This window comes from Oncorhynchus nerka, unplaced genomic scaffold (assembly GCF_034236695.1).
Source record: "Oncorhynchus nerka isolate Pitt River unplaced genomic scaffold, Oner_Uvic_2.0 unplaced_scaffold_836, whole genome shotgun sequence".
Lineage (NCBI taxonomy): Eukaryota > Metazoa > Chordata > Actinopteri > Salmoniformes > Salmonidae > Oncorhynchus > Oncorhynchus nerka.
This window is the reverse complement of record NW_027040435.1, coordinates 73345-84467: the sequence shown is the minus strand read 5'-3', so window position 1 is coordinate 84467 and position 11123 is coordinate 73345. Positions and strand designations below refer to the sequence as shown.

The following is an 11123-nucleotide window of genomic DNA, read 5'->3' as shown; positions in this document are numbered from 1 at the left end:
TTAGCGGAACAACGAAGAACCCCTTCAGAAGTCAGAAGAGGAAAAACAAGGCCTACTCCACCTTCATCTACAAGATCCGGAGAGAGGTTGGAAATAATGGGCCACATGTGGCATTACTTAAAGCTATTTGGTGTAAATTAATGTCACAGGGCTCGCCAACCCTATTCCTGGAGCGCTACCCTGCTGTAGGTATTCGATCCAACCTCTAACTAACCTGATGAAATGTATCAACAAGCTAATTATTAGATTCGGGTGCGTTAGATTTAGGTTTGGAACAAACTTACAGGACTTTATTTTTTATTTTTTTTAATTACAGGGTGACTGCATCCCCACCATGGACCGTTTATTGGTGAACGAGAAGACCTGCCCGCGGAGGGTGCTGGTCCGTCTGGTCGGCTCCGAGGCCGCCCGCCTGTCACGGCTCAACAGGAGGAAAGTCATTACCCAACTAGAGGTCCACACTGCCATGGCACGGCTGAGACAAGGGAGGAAACATGCCAGGCAACTGGGCGCCTGAATGCTCTTATGAACGCTTTTAATTTTATGTATATTTAATAAAGATGTCTTGTTTTTATTCATCGTGTTGTCATTCCAACAAATCAATGCACCACTAAATGTTTAAAACAAGTTGCGCACCTGAAGGCTGTATAATTGAATGTTAAAGCGGTATGCTCTCGCCTCTAATGGCGGTCCAATTACTTCGAGGGGCGGGGAAAGGCATGGCCATAATTGATGCATTTGCTTGTCTTGTCAGGGGCGCAGATGTGCGCCAAACTCAGTCAACCATAGCCGAACTCCGGCGCGTGGGGAAAGCGGAAATCAAATGGACCCTTATGTTCCTCGCTGTGCGTGACGCCCACTCAAAACACGCGTGTTGCTTACGGAAGCAGAAGCGTACACCACGTACAAGACTCACATTTTGGCGTAGACTCTGCTGCGGCACAACCAAACATCTATCAACCCAACCGGTGTCCAGGAGGAACAGGCGTGTTCCTTAGATGAGCTGGGTAGTCTTGGACTTGTCGCAGGGTAAGTCATTTACTGGCAATATAGGCTATTGGTCACTGAATCAGCTGTTGCATCCTGTGTAGGGAATTTAATGACTATATTCACCTTTGCAGATTTTAATGTGAACAGCAACAGGTGTTTGTCTCGTGCAGATCAATGGGCTACACTACAGTGACGCATGCAGGATGAGTTAGTTTATGCGACATGTTTAATTTAATACAGCACAATTATGTGCGTATTTCGCCATTTGTTTTTGTTTTTCCCCCACCAAGAGCCTTTGTCAAATGAGATGCTGCTGGGGTATTGTAACAGAGGCTGAGAGCGAGGCGATGTTGGTTATTCATAGTTGATCCCAAAGGACTTGTTTCATGCTATATCAAACATGTGCCTCCATGGCAACCCAATACTGATTATAACCAATTCACATGTGAACATCAATTAGGCTTCAACTGGAGGCTTTTCAGCAGGGACACCTTCAATTATGACATCTCAAGATCTCAAATGCATACACTATATATACAAAAGTATGTGGACACCCCTTCAAATTACTTGATTTGCCTATTTCAGCCACATCTGTTGCTGATGGGTGTATTAGGTCGAGCATCCAGCCTTGCAATCTCCATGGACAAACATGGGCAGTATAATGGCCTTACTGGAGAGCTCAGTGACTTTCAACGTGGCACTGTTATAGGATGCCACCTTTCCAACAAGTCTGTTCGTCACATTTCTGCCCTGCTAGAGCTTCCCCAGTCAACTTTAAGTGCTGTTATTGTGAAGTGGAAACATCTAAGAGCAACAACGGCTCAGCCACGACGTGGTAGACCACATAAGCTCACAGAACAGGACCACCAAGTGTTGCAGTGTGTAGCGCGTAAAAATAGTCTGTCCTCGGTTGCAACGCTCACTTTCGTGTTTCAAACTGCCTCTAGAAGCAACATCACAATAACTGTTTGTCGGGAGCTTCATGAAATGGGTTTCCATGGCCGAGCAGCCGCACACAAGCCTAAGATCACCATGCGCAATGCCAAGTGTCAGCTGGAGTGGTGTAAACTTCGCTGCCATTGGACTCTGGATCAGTGGAAACATGTTCTCTGGGTTGATGAATCACGCTTCACCATCTGGTAGTCCGATGGACAAATCTGGGTTTGGTGGATGCCAGGAGAACGCCACCTGCCCCAATGCATAGTGGCAACTGTAAAGTTTGGTGGAGGACGAATAATAGTCTGGGGCTGTTTTTCATGGTTCAGGCTAGGCCCCTTAGTTCCAGTGAAGGAAAATATTAACGCTACAGCATACAATGACATTCTAGATGATTCTGTGCTTCCAATTTGATGGCTACAGTTTGAGGAAGGCCCTTTCCTGTTTCAGCATGACAATGCCCCCATGCACAAAGCGAGGTCTATACAGAAATGGTTTGTCGAGATCGGTGTGGAAGAACTTGAGCCCTGACCTCAACCTCAACACATTTGGGATGAATTGGAGCGCCGACTGCGAGCCAGGCCTAATCGCCCAACATCAGTGCCCAACCTCACTAATGCTCTTGTGGCTGAATGGAAGCAAATCCCCTCAGCAATGTTCCAACATCTAGTGGAAATCCTTCCCAGAAGAGTGGAGGCTGTTATAGCAGCAATGTTCCAACATCTAGTGGAAAGCCTTCCCAGAAGAGTGGAGGCTGTTATAGCAGCAATGTTCCAGCATCTAGTGGAAAGCCTTCCCAGAAGAGTGGAGGCTGTTATAGCAGCAATGTTCCAACATCTAGTGGAAATCCTTCCCAGAAGAGTGGATGCTGTTATAGCAGCAATGTTCCTACATCTAGTGGAAAGCCTTCCCAGAAGAGTGGAGGCTGTTATAGCAACAATGTTCCAACATCTAGTGGAAATCCTTCCTAGAAGAGTGGAGGTTGTTATAGCAGCAAAGCTGGGACCAACTCTATATTAATGCCCGTGATTTTGGTCATGTAGTGTACTTTTCACTTCCTCTCTCGTCTCCTTCTAAGAACCCATTGAAGGAGAAGGTTAGAGGGGAGGGACCACTGGCTTTCTCATCCAATGGGTTTTTAGGAGAGAGGATTCAAGGAGTATGCAACTTTTCTCTCTCTCTCGCCCTCTGTCTGCCTGTCTGACTCTTCCTCTCTGTTTCCATTCACAGACATACTGCCTTGCCCCTAACAGAATGGCCACAGACATACTGCCTTGCCCTTAACAGAATGGCCACAGACATACTGCCTTGCCCCTAACAGAATGGCCACAGACATACTGCCTTGCCCCTAACAAAATGGCCACAGACATACTGCCTTGCCCCTAAAAGAATGGCCACAGACATACTGCCTTACCCCTAACAGAATGGCCACAGACATACTGCCTTGCCCCTAACAGAATGGCCACAAACATACTGTCTTGCCCCTAACAGAATGGCCACAGACATACTGCCTTGCCCCTAACAGAATGGCCACAGACATACTGCCTTGCCCTTAACAGAATGGCCACAGACATACTGCCTTGCCCCTAACAAAATGGCCACAGACATACTGCCTTGCCCCTAAAATAATGGCCACAGACATACTGCCTTACCCCTAACAGAATGGCCACAGACATACTGCCTTGCCCCTAACAGAATGGCCACAAACATACTGTCTTGCCCCTAACAGAATGGCCACAGACATACTGCCTTGCCCCTAACAGAATGGCCACAGACATACTGCCTTACCCCTAACAGAATGACCACAGACATAATATTACATGATACAGAACCCTTGGGTCACTGAGACCTGTGACGGCTGGACGCCTGTAGTGACTGTTGGACGCCTGTAGTGACTGTTGGACGCCTGTAGTGACTGTTGGACGCCTGTAGTGACTGCTGGATGCCTGTAGTGACTGTTGGACGCCTGCAGTGACTGTTGGACGCCTGTAGTGACTGTTGGACGCCTGTAGTGACTGTTGGACGCCTGCAGTGACTGTTGGACGCCTGCAGTGACTGTTGGACGCCTGCAGTGACTGATGGACGCCTGCAGTGACTGTTGGACGCCTGCAGTGACTGTTGGACGCCTGCAGTGACTGATGGACGCCTGCAGTGACTGTTGGACGCCTGTAGTGACTGTTGGACGCCTGCAGTGACTGTTGGACGCCTGCAGTGACTGTTGGACGCCTGCAGTGACTGTTGGACGCCTGCAGTGACTGTTGGACGCCTGTAGTGACTGTTGGACGCCTGCAGTGACTGTTGGACGCCTGTAGTGACTATTGGACGCCTGTAGTGACTGTTGGACGCCTGCAGTGACTGTTGGACGCCTGCAGTGACTGATGGACGCCTGCAGTGACTGTTGGACGCCTGTAGTGACTGTTGGACGCCTGCAGTGACTGTTGGATGCCTGTAGTGACTGTTGGACGCCTGCAGTGACTGTTGGACGCCTGCAGTGACTGTTGGATGCCTGTAGTGACTGCTGGAAGCCTGCAGTGACTGCTGGACGCCTGTAGTGACTGTTGGACGCCTGCAGTGACTGTTGGATGCCTGTAGTGACTGTTGGACGCCTGTAGTGACTGTTGGACGCCTGCAGTGACTGTTGGATGCCTGTAGTGACTGCTGGAAGCCTGCAGTGACTGCTGGACGCCTGTAGTGACTGTTGGACGCCTGCAGTGACTGTTGGATGCCTGTAGTGACTGCTGGACGCCTGTAGTGACTGTTGGATGCCTGTAGTGACTGTTGGACGCCTGTAGTGACTGTTGGACGCCTGCAGTGACTGTTGGATGCCTGTAGTGACTGCTGGAAGCCTGCAGTGACTGCTGGACGCCTGTAGTGACTGTTGGACGCCTGCAGTGACTGTTGGATGCCTGTAGTGACTGCTGGAAGCCTGTAGTGACTGCTGGACGCCTGTAGTGACTGTTGGATGCCTGTAGTGACTGCTGGACGCCTGTAGTGACTGTTGGATGCCTGTAGTGACTGCTGGACGCCTGTAGTGACTGTTGGACGCCTGCAGTGACTGTTGGATGCCTGTAGTGACTGCTGGAAGCCTGCAGTGACTGCTGGACGCCTGTAGTGACTGTTGGACGCCTGCAGTGACTGTTGGATGCCTGTAGTGACTGCTGGAAGCCTGCAGTGAATGTTGGACGCCTGTAGTGACTGTTGGATGCCTGTAGTGACTGCTGGAAGCCTGCAGTGACTGCTGGACGCCTGTAGTGACTGTTGGACGCCTGCAGTGACTGTTGGATGCCTGTAGTGACTGTTGGACGCCTGCAGTGACTGTTGGATGCCTGTAGTGACTGTTGGATGCCTGTAGTGACTGCTGGAAGCCTGTAGTGACTGTTGGATGCCTGTAGTGACTGTTGGATGCCTGTAGTGACTGCTGGAAGCCTGTAGTGACTGTTGGATGCCTGTAGTGACTGTTGGATGCCTGTAGTGACTGCTGGACGCCTGTAGTGACTGTTGGAAGCCTGTAGTGACTGCTGGAAGCCTGTAGTGACTGCTGGAAGCCTGTAGTGACTGTTGGATGCCTGTAGTGACTGCTGGAAGCCTGTAGTGACTGCTGGAAGCCTGTAGTGACTGTTGGAAGCCTGCAGTGACTGCTGGACGCCTGTAGTGACTGCTGGACGCCTGTAGTGACTGCTGGACGCCTGTAGTGACTGCTGGACGCCTGTAGTGACTGCTGGACGCCTGTAGTGACTGTTGGATGCCTGTAGTGACTGCTGGACGCCTGTAGTGACTGCTGGACGCCTGTAGTGACTGCTGGACGCCTGTAGTGACTGTTGGATGCCTGTAGTGACTGCTGGACGCCTGTAGTGACTGCTGGACGCCTGTAGTGACTGCTGGAAGCCTGCAGTGACTGCTGGAAGCCTGTAGTGACTGTTGGATGCCTGTAGTGACTGCTGGACGCCTGTAGTGACTGTTGGACGCCTGTTTTATTATTTTTTATTATTTCACCTTTATTTAACCAGGTCGGCCAGTTGAGAACAAGTTCTCATTTACAACGGCAACCTGGCCAAGATAAAGCAAAGCAGCGCGACACAAACAACAACACAGAGTTACACATGGAATAAACAAGCGTACAGTCAATAACACAATAGAGAAAAAAAAGGAAGTCTATATACAGTGTGTGCAAATGGTGTGAGGAGGTAAGGCAATAAATAGGCCATAGTAGTGAAGTAATTACAATTTAGTAGATTAACACTGGAGTAATAGATGAGCAGATGATGATGAGCAGATGATGGTGTGTAAGTAGTGATACTGGTGTGCAAAAGAGCAGCAAAGTAAATAAAAACAATATGGGGATGAGGTAGGTAGATTGGGTGGGTTATTTACAGATGGACTATGTACAGCTGCAGTGATCGGTTAGCTGCTCATATAGCGGATGTTTAAAGTTAGTGAGGGAAATGTAAGTCTCCAGCTTCAGCGATTTTTGCAATTCGTTCCAGTCACTGGCAGCAGAGAACTGGAAGGAAAGGCGGCCAAAGGAGGTGTTGGCTTTGGGGATGACCAGTGAGATATACGAGGCGACTGTAGTGACTGCTGGACACCTGTAGTGACTAGCATTATGGGATGTGGCACCTCCGTCACCACCGACAACATGAGGAGGAGACTGACGACAGGTGAGACCGACTGGGGACAAGTGATGGCTCTGATTGTCTTCCCCCAGGACTCATGTAGCCTGGTCCCAGATCTGTTAAGGTTGGCATAGCAGAAACCTGTAGTTGGCAAGACAATACAGATCTGGTGACCAGGCTACATCTCGTAGATTGTGAATCCAGTGAATATACAGTTTGATCATAGAGCACCTTTTGACATCTTTGAGAATTCAGTATGTTTATCAGTCGGCAGCTGATGAATTAGAAATCGTGTAGTTTTCCCTCCGACAGGATGTTGGATGTTTTCAAGATGTTGGTCAAATGTTCTGCTTTCATTTGCCTTATTTCTTTACTTCTTCTTTTAGCTGACAAACTTGTTTAAATGAATTTACTCTGAAGGGATTTTCTACTTCTGATTCTCTCTTACCTCCCTGGTGTGTTGTTAATTCTGCCTCTCTTCCTCTCCCTCTGAACTGGTTCACTATAAATTATTTAATTTAATCACTCCTCACTACAGACCAGATGGCCATGAAAACTCCCAGCCCTGCACTGGGTAAGAGGCCTCCTCTCATGTCACCCCTATTGCGGAGTCCTATTGGTCAACCTTACTGTATCATTGTGTCCTATTGGTCAACCTTACTGTATCATTGTGTCCTATTGGTCAACCTTACTGTATCATTGTGTCCTATTGGTCAATGCCCATGGTCATCCTGTGGCTTCATTAGTTTTAAATACCGCTAACTACCTGCAGGGGGCTGTTATTAAACTGTTATTTTATTCAGTACCACTAACTACCTGCAGGGGGCTGTTATTAAACTGTTATTATATTCAGTACCACTAACTACCTGCAGGGGGCTGTTATTATATTCAGTACCACTAACTACCTGCAGGGGGCTGTTATTATATTCAGTACCACTAACTACCTGCAGGGGGCTGTTATTATATTCAGTACCACTAACTACCTGCAGGGGCTGTTATTATATTCAGTACCACTAACTACCTGCAGGGGGCTGTTATTATATTCAGTACCACTAACTACCTGCAGGGGGCTGTTATTATATTCAGTACCACTAACTACCTTTTTATTTTATTTTTTTACCTTTATTTTACTAGGCAAGTCAGTTAAGAACAAATTCTTATTTTCAATGACGGCCTAGTGGGTTAACCGCTAACTACCTGCAGGGGGCTGTTATTTTATTCAGTACCGCTAACTACCTGCAGGGGGCTGTTATAAAACAGCAACGTTATTAAACTGTTGTTTTATCTGGTCTTCCATCTCGTCCTCTCAGCTATGAAGGCAGCCATCCTGATCCAGCGCTGGTACAGACGTTACATGGCCAGGTTAGAGATGAGACAGCGATACACGTGGAACATCTTCCAGTCTATAGAGTATGCTGGGGAGCAAGACCAGCTACAGGTAATGGAGACGGATCTCAGGTGGTTCAACCTTGTCTGAGACCTGAGGAGGCCTCGGCTTTAGCCCAGCAGGCCAACACAGTCTGTTAGTACTTGGCCATATGAAATACACCTGACTATGTTTCAATCTTCCTCAGCTCTCCAGTTTCTTCAGTTTCATGCTGGACAACTTCACTCAACTCAACGGGAATGGCCCAGGTAACTAACATTTTCTCATGTTTTCAGGAAAATTGTTGGACTGTCAGTTCCTAGCACAAAAAAAAAATGGAATGCCCATAATTATTTATAGACTGAACAAAAAAACGTCCCGATCCATTAATAGCCTTTGCCTAAAACATATTATGGTGAAGATGTTGCTTAGCAACCGCATCCGCATGCTCTTCTGTTTTCCTCTGCTGTGGTAATGTGGGATATTGTGTTCTGGTGACTGCTGCTGCCACAGCTGGGGCCTGCCTGTACACGTACAGACCAACACGTTGCTGCAGATCATTAGCCAGCCAGGGCCTTTAGTGTTGAAGACAACAGGAGACGATGCTCAGACCATCTTGTTGTGCTTTTAATTACAGTAGATACAGTATAGGTGATCTCTGTGGGTTTGGATCAGAGTGAATATGATGAACTGACTGGTTGTTTAGAGACGTGCTCTGAAGACGGACGCGACCACTCCACAGATAGGGTCTGAGAGAGGTGTGGCTGCTGTCCTCTTCAATAACAACATCTGATGATGATGTCCTGCCTGTTTGTCTCCATAAAGGAGTGTCTGTGGCTGGACGTTAACCTACTGTAGCAGGCTATTCCAGAGGAGTAAACGGAGATGCCCTGAACATGTACAAATGTGTTTGACATCCTGTTTTAGTGTGTTAATAAAGTTATATTTTATTTGATTCTATTCAGTTTGATTCTACTCTATTTAGAGTTGTAAAATTCCGGTAACCTACCTAAAATCCCCAGGTTTTCCAGAAATCCCGGTTGGAAGATTCCAGGAATCAGGAGGCAGTAAAGAGGAATACCGGGGGATTTGGGGAAAGTTACTGGAATTTACTGAAACCCCCAACTCTATTCTATTAACCCTGTGTGTTCTATTCTAGTAACCCTGTGTGTTCTATTCTAGTAACCCTGTGTGTTCTATTCTAGTAGCCCTGTGTGTTCTATTATAGTAACCCTGTGTGTTCCATTCTATTAACCCTGTGTGTTCTATTCTAGTAACCCTGTGTGTTCTATTCTATTAACCCTGTGTGTTCTATACTATTAACCCTGTGTGTTCTCTTCTATTAACCCTGTGTGTTCTATTCTAGTAACCCTGTGTGTTCTATTCTAGTAACCCTGTGTGTTCTATTCTATTAACCCTGTGTGTTCTATTCTATTAACCCTGTGTGTTCTATACTATTAACCCTGTGTGTTCTATACTATTAACCCTGTGTGTTCTATACTATTAACCCTGTGTGTTCTCTTCTAGTAACCCTGTGTGTTCTATTCTAGTAACCCTGTGTGTTCTATTCTAGTAACCCTGTGTGTTCTATACTATTAACCCGGTGTGTTTTCTTCTAGTAACCCTGTGTGTTCTATACTATTAACCATGTGTGTTCTCTTCTAGTAACCCTGTGTGTTCTATTCTAGTAACCCTGTGTGTTCTATTCTAGTAACCCTGTGTGTTCTATACTATTAACCCTCTGTGTTCTCTTCTATTAACCCTGTGTGTTCTCTTCTATTAACCCTGTGTGTTCTCTTCTATTAACCCTGTGTGTTCTCTTCTATTAACCATGTGTGTTCTATTCTATTAACCCTGTGTGTTCTATTATATTAACCCTGTGTGTTCTATTCTATTAACCCTGTGTGTTCTATTCTAGTAACCCTGTGTGTTCTATTCTATTAACCCTGTGTGTTCTCTTCTATTAACCCTGTGTGTTCTCTTCTATTAACCCTGTGTGTTCTATTCTATTAACCCTGTGTGTTCTATTCTATTAACCCTGTGTGTTCTATTCTATTAACCCTGTGTGTTCTATTCTATTAACCCTGTTTGTTCTCTTCTATTAACCCTGTGTGTTCTATTCTAGTAACCCTGTGTGTTCTATACTATTAACCCTGTGTGTTCTCTTCTATTAACCCTGTGTGTTCTCTTCTATTAACCCTGTGTGTTCTCTTCTATTAACCCTGTGTGTTCTATTCTAGTAACCCTGTGTGTTCTATTCTAGTAACCCTGTGTCTTCTATTCTATTAACCCTGTGTGTTCTATTATATTAACCCTGTGTGTTCTCTTCTATTAACCCTGTGTGTTCTATTCTAGTAACCCTGTGTATTCTATTCTATTAAACCTGTGTGTTCTATTCTATTAACCCTGTGTGTTCTCTTCTATTAACCCTGTGTGTTCTATTCTAGTAACCCTGTGTCTTCTATTCTATTAAACCTGTGTGTTCCATCCTCCAGTTTGATTCTATTATATTAAACCTGTGTGTTCCATCCTCCAGTTTGATTCTATTCTATTAAACCTGTGTGTTCCATCCTCCAGTTTGATCTATTCTATTAAACCTGTGTGTTCCATCCTCCAGTTTGATTCTATTATATTAAACCTGTGTGTTCCATCCTCCAGTTTGATTCTATTATATTAAACCTGTGTGTTCCATCCTCCAGTTTGATTCTATTCTATTAAACCTGTGTGTTCCATCCTCCAGTTTGATCTATTCTATTAAACCTGTGTGTTCCATCCTCCAGTTTGATTCTATTCTATTAAACCTGTGTGTTCCATCCTCCAGTTTGATTCTATTCTATTAAACCTGTGTGTTCCATCCTCCAGTTTGATTCTATTCTATTAAACCTGTGTGTTCCATCCTCCAGTTTGATCTATTCTATTAAACCTGTGTGTTCCATCCTCCAGTTTGATTCTATTCTATTAAACCTGTGTGTTCCATCCTCCAGTTTGATCTATTCTATTAAACCTGTGTGTTCCATCCTCCAGTTTGATCTATTCTATTAAACCTGTGTGTTCCATCCTCCAGTTTGATTCTATTCTATTAAACCTGTGTGTTCCATCCTCCAGTTTGATCTATTCTATTAAACCTGTGCGTTCCATCCTCCAGTTTGATCTATTCTATTAAACCTGTGTGTTCCATCCTCCAGTTTGATTCTATTCTATTAAACCTGTGTGTTCCA

At 45.8% G+C, this 11123-nt stretch overlaps 1 protein-coding gene across 1 annotated transcript in view; it reads left to right on the top strand.

Annotated features, from left to right (window-relative positions):
* Positions 1-765: 765 nt before the first annotated feature.
* The window catches only part of LOC135571033 (serine/threonine-protein phosphatase with EF-hands 2-like), a gene marked incomplete at its 3' end in the record, with an annotated part of 80400 nt that continues 70042 nt past the window's right edge, over positions 766-11123 (top strand). Inside the window, exons 1-5 of the mRNA XM_065016847.1 lie at positions 766-1029; positions 6411-6584; positions 7078-7113; positions 7850-7977; positions 8114-8174. Of these exons, the coding sequence (XP_064872919.1) occupies positions 6530-6584; positions 7078-7113; positions 7850-7977; positions 8114-8174 (280 nt within the window). The remainder of the gene's footprint in view (positions 1030-6410; positions 6585-7077; positions 7114-7849; positions 7978-8113; positions 8175-11123) is intronic.